We start from the raw sequence: 21464 nt of genomic DNA, 5'->3' as shown, positions 1-21464 counted from the left end.
ATATATTCGTAGATCTTTTCCGTTTGTTTACATCGGTGACATTTGATGACAGCCAACGTTCGTTGTCAAAGAGTACTTGTTGCCAGTAAAAGAAATTAGTACCATTGAAAATCCGGAAAATGGCGAGGGTCAAATAAACTGTTGTCAGGCTTTACATATATACTGGGTCAAGCAGATCTTGTCAGTAGAAAAAGGCGGCAAATTTGAAAAATGTAGGCGCGAAAGGATATTGTCCCATAGAAAATTTGAATTTCGCGCCTTTTTCTACTGACAAGATCTGCTTGACCCAGTATATATGTTAGTGCTTTCTGATAGTGTATTAAATTTGTTTCATTTAGTACCCTCTTTATGATTTATTATTATTATTTCCATTGGACAACCAGATATATATGTCTATGGGACAACTAAGTTGTCCCTAAATTTAAAAACATATAACTTAATTTTTTTTCTTTTTAAATTCAAGAGCAGTTCATTTTTTTTTAAAGATACAATAACACAATATAAAACAAAGTAGCAGGAGCAATTTTCTTACATTACTATAACTATTGCGCGTTTTAATTTAAAAATTCCGATTATGTGAAATAAGAGCTGTCCAGGGGACAATTTTTAGGGAAATATTGTGAAATTTCGTGAGTATAGTTATGCCATATATAAAGATAAAAAATATACTGCATTGTTTAATTAATGTAAGTAGAATAATTGTTTAAACAATAATTGATGTCTAGTTTGTTTAAAATACTTACTTACTTTTGAATTTTTTTTCGTCAAATTCAGTAAATTCTTAAAGAAACAGCACTGCTTTATAAATAGGTAATCATAAACAAGAGAAAATTATCTTTTAAATAAAATATATAAATATGGAAAATAACACTATAAAATTAAAATCAATAATTTCATCATGTGGACATTTAAAAGTTGATTCACCCACTTGTATTTGCAGCGAGGCCGCTAAGTCAAAAGTCAACAAGATAGATTTGTTGATAACAACATACCACGTGACGGTCATTCATGTGATTTTAGCCGAGTACCTACATATTAATAGGGGGTAAGTATTACTGCAATGTTCTGCCGCCAAAGTGCAGCACTAAGCTAGCTAGTAAACCATAGAGTAACTTATACATACTGTGCCTGCTTAAACTGTTTTTTGATAAGTTTTCACAGACAATAAAATATGAAATTGATGCATCAATGCAGATCAAGGCAGTTTGTTAACACAAGGGCCTACCGTGTTATTTTAAACGTCAAACTTCTATGAAATTATGACGTATAAAATAACACTTGCACTGCGTGGGCTATCAAAATCGCTGCAGACTTTTCTTGGTCTAACTCTAGTAACTAAACGTTTTTATTGCGTTTCTCTAAATTAGTCCATGAGTGTATATTAAGGGTCGGTTGCACTTTGCACCAGACCGTCTCGTATGTCACCGTTATTATAGCGTTCGCAAAACTTTATTGTAAGATTTGTAAGTATGAGAAATTTCATACTTCACTGCAGTGTTGATCAGTCCGCTAATTGTGGTCGGTATAGCCAAAGAGAATAGAGTGTAGGTATAGAGAGTTACTGTTATAGTAAATTATGTAGCCACAGTACATTTACTGCCATCTTTGCCATTTGACTTTGCTCCTTATTCTTTCACTGAATATGTGTTAATTTGTCAAATATTTAAATTAACGCCATCTACTCGACACTAGGCCAAAGGAATGGTCGAATATTTTCGAGTGATGGCGCCATAACCTTTGGCCTAGTATCGAGTAGATGGCGTTAATTTAAAGATAATTTATAAGGGTAAAAAACTTCTCAATAATGTTGCCAAATAAACAAATAATTGTGATTACTTTTTAATAGCACCATCATTTACACATTTACGTCGATTGCCCCATACATAAGAAAACGCAAAAAGAGACGTTTGCTAAACATAACCCAAGGGCCCAACGTTTTCTGTTCTCTTTCACGGCGCAGCAACTAGTATCATTTCTCTCTCCTCGCTCTTTTAAAAATGCCGTTTGTCAAAAAAGGACAACCATACTGTTGACAAGATGGACTTCAAATCAAGTGTTGCCTCTTTTGATGCGCCCAGGCTGTGTATGTGTGCGTAAAAGCGTATATGTGTGCTCTTTTAGAGATGTGAAAAGTCGATTTTAATCAAGTTATATATCGATAAACGCTACACAGCGGAACGCAATAGCGATTAATTGAAGCTTCAATATCTTCGTTAAACATAAACATAATTGAAATGCTAATGGATAATGAATATATTATAATATAATTCAATTATTGCGAAACACCTGTTTTAGTAGGTATTTATGTATTTTAATTAAATATCTGAACTTTCCCTTGGTTCTGGCTGGGGCGTGACTATAAAATTGTGATCTGATAACCACAATAAAGAATAAAAGCGTTTTTGTTCATTTTAGGTATCGTTAAACCTTTGAAGTAAAATTAAAATTGCAAGAAATGTCGATAGTTTATCGATATGACTTTATCGACATGGCTACAGCAAGGTGGGCCTCATTGTTAATCGTACACTAAAAAACAAAAGTGGCAACAGTGACAGCTCGCTGAGACGGGATCTCTATATATTAAATCTATGACATAACCTAAAAATACATTAACAATAATTTTTATGCCAAACCCGTCTAACAATTAAGTACATCTTACCTACTTTCTCGGCAAGAAATGGGCTTGTTGCACTCATCGTCTTGTATTTAAAAAATGTATAATTAAGTATTAGCTTCAAGCTACAAGATAAAGAAATATTGGGCAGTATTTGTTTGTTCAAGGCATGACGCAGACTGTCACTATTCATACTAAACACTACAGTGTAGGTTCCGAATTTAGTTTTGTATGTAATTCATAAATAACCTTGATTCCTAACATTATTTATTTTACATCAGGATTATGTTTATCACGATGAAAAATAAATGTGTTATATTTTGTTATACTATACGCAACTGCCGTTGTTTTACACTTTTGATTTGGCTACGGGCGTTCTGTCATGTTTCTTAAGCGCCTGCTAATAAAGTGTCGGCTAAGTTGCGTATTTGTGGACAGAAAAGCAGAATTTGTCCAGTGATTCAGTTCAGAGGAGCAATAATTTTAAGAATAAGGAAATTATTCTTTACTTAGGTTCTTAATTTTTATGTTAAATTTTTGTGAAAATCTGTTTATCCTTAAATGAGGATAAACGCACAAAGCTTAACACAGATGGCGCTGCATTTATTAAAAAAGGCATTTAGTAGGTACCTTCGTTAAATCTAAAAAACCGCTTTTGTGGGCCCGAGAAATTGTGAAGTCTTAAAGCGCATACACACCAGTTACGAATGTAACTGGTAGTTGCTCTAGATAGGTAATAAGGCAAGTTCAATGCCGAGCAACAAAAACTGGAGGCGTGACAACGATTAGCTGAGGTGATTAGATGAAGCGACCGTTAACTGGTTCCGTTGAGGAATCCAGTTAATTTGGTAAAACTACATTTCGTTTCGCTTATAAAAGAGAAATTTAGACCTAAGAATTACAAACGAAACTTTATATAAAATTTCTTAAATAAATAAATATACCTATCTAGTGAAATATAGAGCTTATTTAGGTATAGGTACAGCAATTCAAGTAGGTCTGTTTTCTTTTACAAAAATGTCGAGTGCACTTTTTCATTCTTGAAAGCATTTTTGCCAAAGATGGAACAATACCAAACTCTCTGATCACCTTAAATATCGATAGTGCGAATTCTTATTGACCCTACATGAGTTTCTTCCTTAGAAGATTTTCTTATCTATCTGTATCTGCCTGGTCTGCGACAAACCAACGGTTATGACCAACAAGTAAGAATATTTGGGAATTATTATGTATCTATTTCTTATGATTACACCAACAGCTTTTACCTTGTCCTATAGACACTACCTACATCTAAATGCACTCATAGACAGAGATACCTCCAGTCCAGATACCTCCTTGAATTATCTTGCAGAAGTAGATTGTGGAATGGCTTTTCGAAGTTTTCCTTCGCTGAAAAGTTTGTGGTAACCATAAAATAAATAATAAATTGTTTAATTGGATCTTGCAGAATTCTTGTCTGCAATATTTTGTTGATACTTCAATTAAAACCTACCGGTTAGCGGGAAGGTAGAGCATGGTCACGGTTGCGATCTTGAGCATTTCTCTTCGGTGGCTGTCGCCGCGCACGCGCCCCTTCTGTTGCGCGTCATTAAACTGTCGTTCACTTTACCATGTTCACGCGGTATGCATTCGAATCTGGAACATGCTTGCGATTTTTTTATGAATAATAAATATGTCTATAACCTTTAGAATTTTTTTAAAAGGACTGACGGTGAAGTTATGAGTGTTACAAATATGTGTGTGTTTAAGTGTGTTCTAGTGTTATTCATCTTAATGACTATCGATTTTGGTAAGTTTTTTTAATAGCCTATAGTGTCCCACTGCTAAGCAAAGGCCTCGATCCTCTCTAGACTTCCAATCTTCACGATTAATTGTAGCCTCCGTGCAGTTGCTGAGAAATGTGTCCAGGTCGTTCCGCCATCTCCTCTTAGGCCGACCATTTCGGCGTTTACATTGTGGCACCCACTCTGTTAAGTACATTTATTTTTGAAGTGAAAACTTCTTTAGCGGCGCTGGGCACTTTTTGAGGTGGGGAAAAAATGATAAACTCGACACAGCGTAAGGCGATCACGTGACCGTAACGTTTAGATGGCCACTCATTTAGATGGCATTTAAATCAATAAAGAAAAACTCAATGACATTACATGAAAAAGGTTCTAATCTTGTACGGGTTGAAATACGAGGATCTCACAGTTACATTCTAACTTTATATCACTTAAATATAATTCAATAAAGCTACATCTTGATGAAATCGCTAATAAAAGTGAACTCTAGTACTGGTGAATAAAACTCAAAATATCATGACCAATAGTAGATTGTACAACAAGGGCATAAAGTGACCCATTTTACCAGAGGCAATTTTTTGGTCTGAGCGAAGCGAAGACCAAAATAGTAGACGAGGGTAAAAATGGACATTTATGCCCTTGTTGTACACTCTGCTTTTCACTTCGATTGCGAGGAAAATAATTATATTTTTCACGGCAATTTACACCACGAAATTGTCGTAAAGCGAAAGAACATACTACATAACCAATTCCCGCCAACTAACTATTTAATTATTTTTTTTTAATTTTCAACATGTGATCAGAGTTTCAGACGCTTGGTTTTCTGCCAAGTCAAACATTTCGGAGCATTTTTGAACGATAATCGACTCCTATTTTATGTGATTTACTAAATTTAATGACAGAAAATACGGATTTCTAATAAATTGTAGCAAAAATAAAATAATATAACAAGTTTTGTCATCTACACAATTTTATTGCTCAGTAAAATTGTGCAATATGTTTTAACTGTTTGTCTGTTGAGACCGATTACCTTAGTCTTAGAAGAAAATTTTACTTTTATGCTCTAGAGCATAAAATGCGATTTTATGTCGTCTACGCACGACATAAAGGTGCACTTTTTGAGCATGAAAAGTGAAAATATATTTTCTCAAAAATGGACGGCAAAGTCGACTTTGCCGTTTAAAAAATAGGTTGCGAAGCGCGTAGTTTATGGTCAGTCAAAAATTAAAAAGTTAAAAACATTGCAGTCTCGATTTTGGGACTGCAATGTTGCATACAAATTCCATTATTTGTCGAGTTCCAAACTTTTTAAAAGTTGAAATGGCCATATCAAATGAAGGCACAGGCCCATTAAACAGCCAAACAGATGATTAGTACCGCGACTATTTAGCTGTCTCAAATAGGTTGGCGTATTTTCGTCAGTAAAATACACTTCTATTTTTTTATTAAAAAAATAAAAAGGCGGCAAAGCTAATTTTTTCAATTGTTTCTACTTTTTTCTGTGAAAATATATACGTAAGAAAGTTGCTTTTGTAAAATATTTCTATGATATTTATATTTCTTGCACGATTTTTGAGAAAAGCACTATATATGACTCGGCTGGAAGGCTACTTGCTGGCTTCGGATTCAATTAAACGGACTCCCAAGGTCGTCCGTTTAAAACGAATCCTCAGCCTGCAAGTAGCTACTTCCGAGCCTCGACAATAATGTACTATTAGATGCGAGGTCTGCAAGGTAACTTTACAATTTCTATTCGAATTTTAAACAATTAACGCTACAAATTTGAATTTCGAATTTTAAACAAGCTCACTGACCAGCAATTTCGGTACTAAAGTTTTTCAATAGAAAGGAGGATGGGACAATTATACATAGTGCTGCAGACATTTTGGACTAGTCATTGAGTTTTCACTTCTGTCGGCACGCCCGGAGTGCAACCCGTTGTTTTTTTTATTTAGATATCTACTAAACTTAAGACCATAAAGCTGTAATTACCATACCCATCCTATCACGTATACACCTAGTGTTTTTTAAACACGAAACTGAGGGAAAATCTGAAACTTCAGAATATTAGGTAGTAGGTAGGTACTATAAAACAAACTATTATCTCATTAATCTCATTATTGTGGAAAAAAATGTTGGTTAAGTGAGAGTTGTTCTTGAACGGATTCTTTCGCACCGAACCTTCTCCTTTTTTAAAGTCGGTTTAAAATGTAGCCTGTGTCATCCGAGTCATAAAGAGGAATCGATTGACATCCCATTCATCAAAACTAGCTCAGTAGTTTGGCAGAGACGTCAAAATAATAAATAAAGAATCCGGTTCTCATTATAAACCTTATGGTACCTATTATTGCCAATAATTAATGCTTCATTCCAAACGAAAACTAAAAGTGCTTATTAATTATCCATTTTCCGAGTGAAAAGATCGCCGCCTTTTCGCTCCATCGATATCTCTGACGTTAATCTCGTGCTTGACTGTTTTCTAATAAACACGCATATGCCGGTATTTATGCTATTGCTGACCGTGCGACTCGTATTAGATCGAGTAGGTACGAGTAGCACTTTCCCCATAATAAGCATTAAACATTCAGAATCCAGTGATCGAAATATTGCATTAAGGCTAAGATCGGACGCTTTTTTTCAATTTTTGACAGGGTTGCAGTTATAATTTTTTTTCATACCCTACGACTATTTTCTAAATGTGCTGTTATTGAAAGTAATTAACAATGAAACAATGAATTTGGTCATATTTTATTTATTTCGATAAACGCAATAGTTTCTGTGAGACACGCCTTCAAAGTGACGGATTTTTTTTTCTGGATACGTTACACGAAACTCTAGCGTTGCCGAAGTTCGGACTACTGCATAACTTCAACTCTGTTGATGCGGCATTAGAGTGCATAACAGGAAAGTATCCGATCTTAACTTAACAATAACATTTCACAAAATCATCCTGATATTCCGCGTGGTGTGACTAGACCAACTAGTTCTTTCTTTTTTGCGATTTTTTAGTCCGATCCATAGACCTACCATCCGCTCGCGCTTGACAGACAGCTGAAGTATGCGAAAGGGAAGCCATCACGTATATGAATATCCCATGAGTGCGAAAGAGTCAGACTACCAAAGAGAAATCGTAACCACTTTTGAGTTTGACGACGGCCGCGGACGGCCAAGAGCTTATCACGGTAATTTTCAAATTGAAAAATATACACGGATTAGGACGAAAAGTATTAAATAAAGTAATTCAGTGAAGATGGTGTCTTGTAGTGTGCCGGATTGCAGTGTCACAGGGCCAAATAGTCCAAGCAAATAATAATTTGAGAGGATTTATGATATTCCGAGCGAAATTTTCATAACGATATTTTGTCAAATTAACAGCGTAAAAAGCGTAAGAAGCCGGTTTATACACTTCATTATAAGTTTGTCTTCCTTTGTGTGCTAATATTTTATCATACTAGTCTATAATTTAAAATATTTTGTGTAAAAACATAATCTGTTACTTTACGCTAGGGCTTGACAAAATGTTCATATGACAGTATCGATAACTTGTCGGTATATTAATAGCTATGTAATTATTTCTTCACAAGACATAATTAAGATATTAGCTTTTATAACCGACTTCAAATAATAACGATTGTTATACCTTTTTGAAGTGTTCATGTATAGCGGTAAACTTAAACTTCACTTTCCAACACAGTAAAAGTTACATTAAGATAAGTCTGCAACGATTTTGATGGCAAACGCAGTGCAAGTGTTATTTATACGTCATAATGTCGTAGAATTTTAACGTTTAAAATAACACATTTGAAAAAGTAGTCGATAAAGCAATCAAACATCGACAGATTATTAATATGTTGTCACATGACATCACTATTTTTGATCTCACATTGACAATTTACGCACACACTTGCATTTCATTTTCGGTCACACTTTTGAAGATTGACAGTTGTTCTTTGTCATCTAATTCTATGGTCCGATCTTACCTCCTCAGGCAAATTGGAGCTAAATTGAGATTCTCAAACTTTAATAACTCAGCCTGGGAGCGTTCTAAGATGGTGAATTAAGACGATATACATTGGTTATTTGTAAAAAAGGGCTGAATTCACGTAGATATATTGTCTTGTCACGTATCACGTTTTTTTTATTATATATTATATATCCCTTTATTACGATCCGAAATTTTGAGAACCGCTGAGTTTTTTAAGTGCCTCAGTGATTAGTCCGATCTTCGGCAAGGGGAGGAAAGTCCGGATCTTTTCCTACAGACGTCCTAGGCGTAATCAAAGTATACAAATCTATAGAGAATTTGCTAAAACCACGCAATAATTAACTTAAAAAGCAATAAAATGATAAATACTTACCATAGCGTGAAAACAAACTCAAGGAGGGAAGACCGGATCAAGGTGAAATTTGAAAAAACGGCAACTTTTTTTTAAACGTCCGGTGTTCACGTGCTGGTCGTCGCAGCGCCGATCGCGGAATGACGGGAGGGGCGGAATAAAATGGCGAAGCAAACTATGTTGCCATCAGAGAAAAATATTGCTTCGTTTACGGTAAATTCTATGCATACGATCTTAGGTCACATCCGGTCTTAGGCGACCCTACTTATGTAATAGTTTGTAAGAAATAAAATATGTACTTAAGTAGGTACTTATCTTGGTCCACTTCATAATCATAGTCCAAGATACATTACATAAAACTACATCTCATACGGCACATTGTACTAAAGCACATACCTACCCAAAAATCCTTTATACAAATTAATGCAAACAATGGGCGACGATGATGAGAAAAGTTTGCTTCGACTTGTTACTTTTTGGATTAGGTATCTAATCCAGCTTGATCTCGTAGAGATTCTAGATAGAATATCCTCAAATATCAAAAATCGCTATTATAATCTCCTAATTAAAAAAAAAACTGCCATCACTATGCATCATCTAATAGAGAGGTAATAAGTGTAATAACCGAACTGTACTAATGGCATTTATTTATTCCCAGTTGTCTTCTTCTTCCTCGCGTCATCCCGGCATTTTGCCACGGCTCATGGGAGCTTGGGATCCGCTTGACAATTATTCCCAGTTGTTCCAGTGGTAAATAGTAAGTGGGATTATTTCATTCCAGTTGTCCGGCCCAGTGGTAAAAAGTGGGAATGATGTCCTATTTATTGCCATTGGGTACAAACGGGTGGGACAAATGGGAGTAGGCCCTGACTTGTATCATTTGATGTGTCGCTTTTAGAACCAACAATCTTCAATTGAACCTTAGATCTGGGATTCAGTTAGATGATCTATTTTCTTACTTAAATACAAATCAGCTTTATGCAGCCAAGCCTTTAAGTATTTCGTAGCTGACCATAATAAGTATATCGTTTACAGTACATATGGTGCTACTTTACCGACCTAGGGCAGTAATTGGCACAATACGTGCAATACGTGCATATGTCGAAAATTTAAAGGGCTGTATGCATTGTAAAACGTTGTACAATACACGTGCGAAAAGATAATTCGCAATTCGTGTCGATTTAAAACAGTCCCTTCGGTCGTGTTTCAATTTATCGCCACTCGTTGCGAATTTCCTACTATTCGCTCTTGTATCGTAACGTACTATTACAGTAAATCTGGTGCTGCATTCAGGGACCGGAACCGGTTACCTTAACCGGGGTTTTTCATAGGGTTATTTTAGAAGTGGTTATAAAAACCCCTACCATAACGGTAACCGTCTGTTAAGGTAACAATTTGATTCGGTAACCGTATCAGATCGAGTTAACCTCTGTTACCGGTAACCGAAATAAAAACCCAGTCTATTCAGTTACCTCATTATAAGGTTTTTGACCTGTTCAAACGATTGTAATCTTTACGCACACTTAAATTCAACTTATTATTGAATAACCGAGGTTGGCATGGGCGGTCTATGAAGCCTCCAGCACAAACAATTTTTTTTGCCGTTTTTTTTGTTTATCTTTATACCTACCTGTGTGGTGTAGTATTATAAATCTTATTATATTAAGCATAAATAAAATAATTGAAATAAATATAATAAATAAAGTACTTAAAATAAATAAAATAAATAAAGTACTTAAAATAAATAAAATAAATAAAGTACTTAAAATAAATAAAACCAATAAAACGAATAAAACGAATAAAACGAATAAAACGAATAAAACGAATAAAACGAATAAAACGAATAAAACGAATAAAACGAATAAAACGAATAAAACGAATAAAACGAATAAAACGAATAAAACGAATAAAACGAATAAAACGAATAAAACGAATAAAACGAATAAAACGAATAAAACGAATAAAACGAATAAAACGAATAAAACGAATAAAACGAATAAAACGAATAAAACGAATAAAACGAATAAAACGAATAAAACGAATAAAACGAATAAAACGAATAAAACGAATAAAACGAATAAAACGAATAAAACGAATAAAACGAATAAAACGAATAAAACGAATAAAACGAATAAAACGAATAAAACGAATAAAACGAATAAAACGAATAAAACGAATAAAACGAATAAAACGAATAAAACGAATAAAACGAATAAAACGAATAAAACGAATAAAACGAATAAAACGAATAAAACGAATAAAACGAATAAAACGAATAAAACGAATAAAACGAATAAAACGAATAAAACGAATAAAACGAATAAAACGAATAAAACGAATAAAACGAATAAAACGAATAAAACGAATAAAACGAATAAAACGAATAAAACGAATAAAACGAATAAAACGAATAAAACGAATAAAACGAATAAAACGAATAAAACGAATAAAACGAATAAAACGAATAAAACGAATAAAACGAATAAAACGAATAAAACGAATAAAACGAATAAAACGAATAAAACGAATAAAACGAATAAAACGAATAAAACGAATAAAACGAATAAAACGAATAAAACGAATAAAACGAATAAAACGAATAAAACGAATAAAACGAATAAAACGAATAAAACGAATAAAACGAATAAAACGAATAAAACGAATAAAACGAATAAAACGAATAAAACGAATAAAACGAATAAAACGAATAAAACGAATAAAACGAATAAAACGAATAAAACGAATAAAACGAATAAAACGAATAAAACGAATAAAACGAATAAAACGAATAAAACGAATAAAACGAATAAAACGAATAAAACGAATAAAACGAATAAAACGAATAAAACGAATAAAACGAATAAAACGAATAAAACGAATAAAACGAATAAAACGAATAAAACGAATAAAACGAATAAAACGAATAAAACGAATAAAACGAATAAAACGAATAAAACGAATAAAACGAATAAAACGAATAAAACGAATAAAACGAATAAAACGAATAAAACGAATAAAACGAATAAAACGAATAAAACGAATAAAACGAATAAAACGAATAAAACGAATAAAACGAATAAAACGAATAAAACGAATAAAACGAATAAAACGAATAAAACGAATAAAACGAATAAAACGAATAAAACGAATAAAACGAATAAAACGAATAAAACGAATAAAACGAATAAAACGAATAAAACGAATAAAACGAATAAAACGAATAAAACGAATAAAACGAATAAAACGAATAAAACGAATAAAACGAATAAAATAAATAAAATAAACAAAATGAACAAATTTTTTTTGGATTTTTTTAGTTCTGACGGCACATCACTAAAACTACTTTAAATGTAGCAAACCAATAAGCAACCGATAATAAAGGTTACCATAACTGAATGAAAACCTGTTAGAAACCCTTGACAAAAACCCTATCGCCATGGGGTTTTGAGATTAACTCGGTTAAAGGTTAGGGTTAGGTTTCAATAAGCTTACCATTACAATCAGGTAACAATATGATAGGGTTACCGAATGATAAGGTAACCGAATCGATTGGGTTACCGAATTGATAGGATTAAGCGTAAAGAGGGGTTTTCCGGTCCTTGGCTGCATTACGACACCCTGTGCTACATAAGCACGTATCTATATTTAAATGGCCATATGTACTGTAAAACGTTGTACTCGTCGCACTCGTGTCGCTTTAAGACACTCCCTTCGTTCGGTCGTGTTTTAAAATTCGCCGCTCGTTCCGAATTTCCTATTTTTCGCACTTGTAGACATATAACTATTTACCAATCGCTTCAGTTAAACGTTTGACCTACTTATAACCGATTTAGTAGAACTGCACCATACAATGTCAGTCTGTACGTTCGTTGGTCCGTGCAGTACCAACATCTAATTTCAAGACCTCGTTTATCAGAATGCTTCTGTTATTCAAAGAAAACGTAATTTTACTACGACAGGTAGGTATTATGGTTTAGATAGTTGGGATAAATAAAACAATATGCAGAAAGTAAAAGTGAACTGCGTAATCGTAGTACGATGCAGTTCATTGAGTGAACCAATGAGGTTTAACCGGTTGTTATACTATCTCTTCTGCATTCAATCATTAAATTCTTTCAGTTTCTTTACTCTGCGCTCTGCGGTAGGTTACCTAACTTTCCACCTTTTTTTACCGATATTTTTGTGGAACGTTAACATGAACTGGACATTTAACATTCTGCAAAATGTATGCATACGATATATTTTTGGGTTGCGGAAATATGACCACATCTCCGACTTCCGTTCTCAGCTCGGTTGGCTTCCGATCCGTCGGCGCAGGGACGTACACATTCTGACACTGCTCTTCAATGTCCTGTTCAATCCAGCCTCCTCACCATATCTTTCTGAAAGATTTACTTACCTGGCGGATGGTAGTGGTCATCGCTTGAGATCGAGTGCGAACCTGACTCTCGCTGTACCGTGTAACAAGACTCGGTCATACTCCAGGTCCTTCACAGTGCGCGCTGTGCAGTTGTGGAACAAGTTGCCGTTATCCCTCAGACAGTCCCAGACGGCAGCATCACTCAAGACTAAATTGCATAAACTATGGCTATTGGCTATCCAATGACTTGTGTTCTGGTTGAGTACTAAGTATTTTTATTTAATTATGTTTATGTATATATTTATTTCTATGTATGTATTTATTTTAATATGTATTATATATGTATTTTTATATTAGAATGTAGGCTAAAGGTTTTAATTATTTACTTGGGTAATAATTGAACCATAATTTACTTTTCTGTACATGTGTTCGTTTGTCTGTCATTTTCATTTGTCTACTCTCAATTGCTCAAAGGTTGACTGGAAGAGATCCCTTATAGAAATAAGTTCGCCTTTGTACATTGTATACTTTCTTTTAATTGTATCTTAACCTGTCTTATGTACAATAAAGTGTTTATATACATACATACATTCGCCGTTTGTCGTTCACGTGAACAAGATAAATTAGTACAATGGCACCCAATCGGCGTGAAGTTAGCAGCCTAAAGTTATCTGCCTATGATAACCCGACCAAATAAAGAAGTCGAGTTTTATAAATTATACAAAACAGTAAAATATACGGTTTCAAGGTCAGGGACAAACCTAAAAAGCAAATAATGACTTTTCTGATGTCCTGGCTAAATGTGTGAGATAAAATAGGAAAAATATTGCAACAATTACATAGGCAGCTAACTTCACAAAAGGCAGCCTTACAAATACGATCAAATTTCCACATGAAGCTGTCTAGATTACACTTTGTGTTTGGTACCAATAGAACCGCCTTATTACCAGCTATAAACAAGGTAAGTTTCATAAACTTTGAAAGAAAATGACTAGCCCAAACTGACTGAAAATACATATCTGCCTAAGTAAAAATGACAATTTTCTGCAATTTCCACATAAAGCTGTCTAGATTACACTTTGTGTTTAGTACCATTAGAACCGCCTTGTTACCAGTTGTGAACAAAGTAAGAATGATCAAGATTAAAAGAACATGACTACCCCAAACTGACTGAAAATACATATGTGCCTAAGTAAAAATGAAAATTTTCTGGAATTTCCACATGAAGCTGCTCAGATTACACTTTGTGTTTGATACCAATAGAATTGCCTTGTTACCAGTTATAAACAAAGTAAGAATGATCAAGATTAAAAGAACATGACTAGCCCAAACTGACTGAAAATACATATCTGCCTAAGTAAAAATGTCAATTTTCTGCAATTTCCACATAAAGCTGTCTAGATTACACTTTGCGTTTAGTACCATTAGAACCGCCTTGTTACCAGTTGTAAACAAAGTAAGAATGATCAAGATTAAAAGAAAATGACTAGCCCAAACTGACTGAAAATACATATCTGCCTAAGTAAAAATGTCAATTTTCTGCAATTTCCACATAAAGCTGTCTAGATAACACTTTGTGTTTAGTACCATTAGAACCGCCTTGTTACCATTTGTAAACAAAGTAAGAATGATCAAGATTAAAAGAACATGACTACCCCAAACTGACTGAAAATACATATCTGCCTAAGTAAAAATGTAAATTTTCTGGAATTTCCACATGAAGCTGTCTAGATTACACTTTGTGTTTGATACCAATAGAATCGCCTTGTTATCAGTTATAAAAGAGGTAAGTTTCATAAACTTTGAAATAAAATGACTAGCCCAAACTGACTGAAAATACATATCTGCCTAAGTAAAAATGACAATTTTCTGCAATTTCCACATAAAGCTGTCTAGATTACACTTTGTGTTTAGTACCATTAGAACCGCCTTGTTACCAGTTGTAAACAAGGTAAGAATGATCAAGATTAAAAGAACATGACTACCCCAAACTGACTGAAAATTCATATCTGCCTAAGTAAAAATGTAAATTTTTTGGAATTTCCACATGAAGCTGCCCAGATTACACTTTGTGTTTGATACCAATAGAATCTGCTTGTTACCAGTTATAAACGAGGTAAGTTTCATAAACTTTGAAAGACAATGACTAGCCCAAACTGACTGAAAATTCATATCTGCCTAAGTAAAAATTACAATTTTCCGTAATTTCCACATAAAGCTGTCTAGATTGCACTTTGTGTTTAGTACCATTAGAACCGCCTTGTTACCAGTTGTAAACAAGGTAAGAATGATTAAGATTAAAAGAACATGACTACCCCAAACTGACTGAAAATACATATCTGCCTAAGTAAAAATGTAAATTTTCTGGAATTTCCACATGAAGCTGCCTAGATTACACTTTGTGTTTGATACCAATAGAATTGCCTTGTTACCAGTTATAAACGAGGTAAGTTTCATAAACTTTGAAAGAAAATGACTAGCCCAAACTGACTAAAAATACATATCTGCCTAAGTAAAAATGTCAATTTTCTGCAATTTCCACATAAAGCTGTCTAGATTACACTTTGTGTTTAGTACCATTAGAACTGCCTTGTTACCAGTTGTAAACAAAGTAAGAATGATCAAGATTAAAAGAACATGACTACCCCAAACTGACTGAAAATACATAACTGCCTAAGTAAAAATGTAAATTTTCTGGAATTTCCACATGAAGCTGTTTAGATTACACTTTGTGTTTAGTACAATTAGAACCGCCTTGTTACCAGTTGTAAACGAGGTAAGTTTCATAAACTTTGAAAGAAAATGACTAGCCCAAACTGACTGAAAATACATATCTGCCTAAGTAAAAATGTAAATTTTCTGGAATTTCCACATGAAGCTGTCTAGATTACACTTTGTGTTTGATACCAATAGAATCGCCTTGTTACCAGTTATAAACGAGTTAAGTTTCATAAACTTTGAAAGAAAATAACTGGCCCAAACTGACTGAAAATACATATCTGCCTAAGTAAAAATTACAATTTTCCGTAATTTCCACATAAAGCTGTCTAGATTACACTTTGTGTTTAGTACCATTAGAACCGCCTTGTTACCAGTTATAAACATAGTAAGAATGATCAAGATTAAAAGAACATGACTACCCCAAACTCACTGAAAATACATATCTGCCTAAGTAAAAATGTAAATTTTCTGGAATTTTCACATGAAGCTGTCTAGATTACACTTTGTGCTTGATACCATTAGAATCGCCTTGTTACCAGTTATAAACGAGGTAAGTTTCATAAGCTTTGAAAGAAAATGACTAGCCCAAACTGACTGAAAATACATATCTGCCTAAGTAAAAATGTCAATTTTCTGCAATTTCCACATAAAGCTGTCTAGATTACACTTTGTGTTTAGTACCATTAGAACCGCCTTGTTACCAGTTGTAAACAAAGTAAGAATGATCAAGATTAAAAGAACATGACTACCCCAAACTGACTGAAAATACATATCTGCCTAAGTAAAAATGTAAATTTTCTGGAATTTTCACATGAAGCTGTCTAGATTACACTTTGTGTCTGATACCAATAGAATCGCCTTGTTATCAGTTATAAACGAGGTAAGTTTCATAAACTTTGAAAGAAAATGACTAGCCCAAACTGACTGAAAATACATATCTGCCTAAGTAAAAATGTCAATTTTCTGCAATTTCCACATAAAGCTGTCTAGATTACACTTTGTGTTTAGTACCATTAGCACCGCCTTGTTACCAGTAGTAAACAAGGTAAGAATGATCAAGATTAAAAGAACATGACTACCCCAAACTGACTGAAAATACATATCTGCCTAAGTAAAAATGTAAATTTTCTGGAATTTCCACATGAAGCTGCCCAGATTACACTTTGTGTTTGATACCAATAGAATCGCCTTGATACCAGTTATAAACGAGGTAAGTTTCATAAACTTTGAAAGAAAATGACTAGCCCAAACTGACTGAAAATACATATCTGCCTAAGTAAAAATTACAATTTTCCGTAATTTCCACATTTTTATTTATTTATTTATTCAGGTAATTACAACACAATATCTAAGCTTAATTACAAAAGTATCGTTAAACCAGTAAGGTTTGTCTCGATACTCCATCCGCGGTAGATTTTATACAACAATAGAATAACTTTTAACAACAACTTAAGAAACTACTTACATATTCATATTCATAACATGCTCAATTTAATCTATCATTTAAATTACAACAACCGACACCACTGCACTGAGCGCTAAATAAATAACATTTTTTCCTTATCCTATTGTTCTGCCGACCGGCCTGCACTCGCTTAAGTACAGGATGCTCCAAATTTGTTTGAGTTTTTAATTATCTTATTACGTATAGTTAATAATCCTACCAATGATTTCAACTTTTTGTAGTGTAGTATTTGGAATTATTTACTATTATTACTTATATAATAATATAAATACCTATAAGTGCGAAGTTAACTCTGACTCTGTCTGTCGGTCTGTCTGTCAAGTCATCACGCTCTAACCACTGAACCGATTTTGATGAAATTTGATTATTATGGAACCTATAATTCTTATGGCTGGAAGCAAAGGGGTGGAGGGGGGGGGGGGGGGGGAGGGTGCAATACGAAAGTACTAATTCTAATTCTACAACTACTTTCCTTACAGCTGATTCAATATTACTCTTTTAAGATAGTTTGTAATATTATTAGGTGAAATTTCTGCCTTCCATTCAGTTGGGAGTTTATTTATGAGATCTGGTAGTATAAATTGCGATGTTCGTCGTCCATAGAAGTTTTTAAATTGAGGTTTCTTTAGCACGCTATTTGAAACCCGCCTGGTCGTTTTGGGGTGATCAACTATATGTTGTATTTCGATCCTAAAATATTGTTCTTTCAGCATTTGGTATTCAAATTTCGTGTGTACTGGTAAAACTTTGCACATTCTAAAGAGGTTTTTATCAGATTCACGATTATTTTTAACATTGAGAGGTACAACAAGCTTAAGTAACCTAACCTGTAAATTGTATATTTTGTCAAGATAAGACTTAAAGGTGCGACCGTACCTACTTAGACCGTATGAAATAATGCTTTCAACAAGCGCGTTATAAATATCTAATCGTATTTTAAACGGGATTCTATTACGTAAGATATACATTTTTGCCATAACTGCCCTTAACTTACCACATACGAGGTCAATATGAGCATCCCAATTAAACCGGTTGTCAATTATAAGGCCTAGATATTTTTGTTTTAGAATTTGTTCCAATTGTGGACATTTGCAGCTATTTGTTGAGTCTATCTTTCTTGAGTGCAGACAGTCGTGAACATGACCAACAACGTGAACTGCGCGCACCGTTCTCGATTGGCTAGAATGCACATGTAGAAGCTTCGTTTTTTCGGCATTTAAGACGAGACCTGCGTCATGAGACCACATACAAATCAGGTTAAAGTCGTTTTGCAGGTTCCTTTCAGCAAGCCCTATGTCTTTGTCTGCAGCTACAAGACACGTGTCATCAGCAAACTGATAAACACTACAGTTTTGGACACAATTGTTCATGTCATTAACATAGGTCAAGTAGTGGAGTGGGCCGAGCACAGACCCCTGTGCCGTGCCCTCTGTCACCAAAACTTTGTCACTGACGGTGTCTCCTATTTTTACACGGTAAGACCTATTACGTAAGATTAAAAGAACATAAAGCTGTCTAGATTACACTTTGTGTTTAGTAACATTAGAACCGCCTTGTTACCACTTGTAAACAACGTAAGAATGATCAAGATTAAAAGAACATGACAACCCCAAACTGACTAAAAATACATATCTGCCTAAGTAAAAATGTAAATTTTCTGGAATTTCCACATGAAGCTGCCTAGATTACACTTTGTGTTTGATACCAATAGAATTGCCTTGTTACCAGTTATAAACGAGGTAAGTTTCATAAACTTTGAAAGAAAATTACTAGCCCAAACTGACTGAAAATACATATCTGCCTAAGTAAAAATGTAAATTTTCTGGAATTTCCACATGAAGCTGTCTAGATTACACTTTGTGTTTGATACCAATAGAATCGCCTTGTTACCAGTTATAAACGAGTTAAGTTTCATAAACTTTGAAAGAAAATGACTAGCCCAAACTGACTGAAAATACATATCTGCCTAAGTAAAAATTACAATTTTCCGTAATTTCCACATAAAGCTGTCTAGATTACACTTTGTGTTTAGTACCATTAAAACCGCCTTGTTACCAGTTATAAACAAAGTAAGAATGATCAAGATTAAAAGAACATGACTACCCCAAACTCACTGAAAATACATATCTGCCTAAGTAAAAATGTAAATTTTCTGGAATTTTCACATGAAGCTGTCTAGATTACACTATGTGCTTGATACCAATAGAATCGCCTTGTTACCAGTTATAAACGAGGTAAGTTTCATAAGCTTTGAAAGAAAATGACTAGCCCAAACTGACTGAAAATACATATCTGCCTAAGTAAAAATGACAACTTTCTGCAATTTCCACATAAAGCTGTCTAGATTACACTTTGTGTTTAGTACCATTAGAACCGCCTAGTTACCAGTTGTAAACAAGGTAAGAATGATCAAGATTAAAAGAACATGACTACCCCAAACTGAATGTAAATACATATCTGTCTAAGTAAAAATGACAATTTTCTGCAATTTTCACATAAAGCTGTCTAGATTACACTTTGTGTTTAGTACCATTAGAACCGCCTTGTTACCAGTTGTAAACAAAGTAAGAATAATCAAGATTAAAAGAACATGACTACCCCAAACTGACTGAAAATACATATCTGCCTAAGTAAAAATGTAAATTTTCTGGAATTTCCACATGAAGCTGTCTAGATTACACTTTGTGTTTTATACCAATAGAATCGCCTTGTTACCAGTTATAAACGAGTTAAGTTTCATAAACTTTGAAAGAAAATGACTAGCCCAAACTGACTGAAAATACATATCTGCCTAAGTAAAAATGTAAATTTTCTGGAATTTCCACATGAAGCAGTCTAGATTACACTTTGTGTTTAGTACCATTAGAACCGCCTTGTTACCAGTTGTAAACAAGGTAAGAATGATCAAGATTAAAAGAACATGACTACCCCAAACTGAATGAAAATACATATCTGCCTAAGTAAAAATGTAAATTTTCTGGAATTTCCACATGAAGCTGTCTAGATTACACTTTGTGTTTGATACCAGTAGAATCGCCTTGTTACCAGTTATAAACGAGTTAAGTTTCATAAACTTTGAAAGAAAATGACTAGCCCAAACTGACTGAAAATACATATCTGCCTAAGTAAAAATTACAATTTTCCGTAATTTCCACATAAAGCTGTCTAGATTACACTTTGTGTTTAGTACCATTAAAACCGCCTTGTTACCAGTTATAAACAAAGTAAGAATGATCAAGATTAAAAGAACATGACTACCCCAAACTCACTGAAAATACATATCTGCCTAAGTAAAAATGTAAATTTTCTGGAATTTTCACATGAAGCTGTCTAGATTACACTATGTGCTTGATACCAATAGAATCGCCTTGTTACCAGTTATAAACGAGGTAAGTTTCATAAGCTTTGAAAGAAAATGACTAGCCCAAACTGACTGAAAATACATATCTGCCAAAGAAAAAATGACAACTTTCTGCAATTTCCACATAAAGCTGTCTAGATTACACTTTGTGTTTAGTACCATTAGAACCGCCTAGTTACCAGTTATAAACAAGGTAAGAATGATCAAGATTAAAAGAACATGACTACCCCAAACTGACTGTAAATACATATCTGCCTAAGTAAAAATGACAATTTTCTGCAATTTTCACATAAAGCTGTCTAGATTACACTTTGTGTTTAGTACCATTAGAACCGCCTTGTTACCAGTTGTAAACAAAGTAAGAATAATCAAGATTAAAAGAACATGACTACCCCAAACTGACTGAAAATACATATCTGCCTAAGTAAAAATGTAAATTTTCTGGAATTTCCACATGAAGCTGTCTAGATTACACTTTGTGTTTGATACCAATAGAATCGCCTTGTTACTAGTTATAAACGAATTAAGTTTCATAAACTTTGAAAGAAAATGACTAGCCCAAACTGACTGAAAATACATATCTGCCTAAGTAAAAATTACAATTTTCCGTAATTTCCACATAAAGCTGTCTAGATTACACTTTGTGTTTAGTACCATTAAAACCGCCTTGTTACCAGTTATAAACAAAGTAAGAATGATCAAGATTAAAAGAACATGACTACCCCAAACTCACTGAAAATACATATCTGCCTAAGTAAAAATGTAAATTTTCTGGAATTTTCACATGAAGCTGTCTAGATTACACTATGTGCTTGATACCAA

At 33.8% G+C, this 21464-nt stretch overlaps 1 protein-coding gene across 1 annotated transcript in view; it reads left to right on the top strand.

The window, feature by feature from the left end:
- The first annotated feature begins 4052 nt into the window (after positions 1–4052).
- LOC134797654 (phospholipase A1 1-like) overlaps positions 4053–21464 on the top strand; it is a 93606-nt gene continuing 76194 nt past the window's right edge. The window contains exon 1 of the mRNA XM_063769999.1: positions 4053–4403. Within this exon, the coding sequence (XP_063626069.1) occupies positions 4334–4403 (70 nt within the window). The 5' untranslated portion in view covers positions 4053–4333. The remainder of the gene's footprint in view (positions 4404–21464) is intronic.

The sequence above is a fragment of the Cydia splendana genome, chromosome 1, assembly GCF_910591565.1.
Source record: "Cydia splendana chromosome 1, ilCydSple1.2, whole genome shotgun sequence".
NCBI classification, from domain to species: Eukaryota; Metazoa; Arthropoda; class Insecta; order Lepidoptera; family Tortricidae; genus Cydia; species Cydia splendana.
This window is presented reverse-complemented; position numbering and strand designations above follow the sequence as displayed.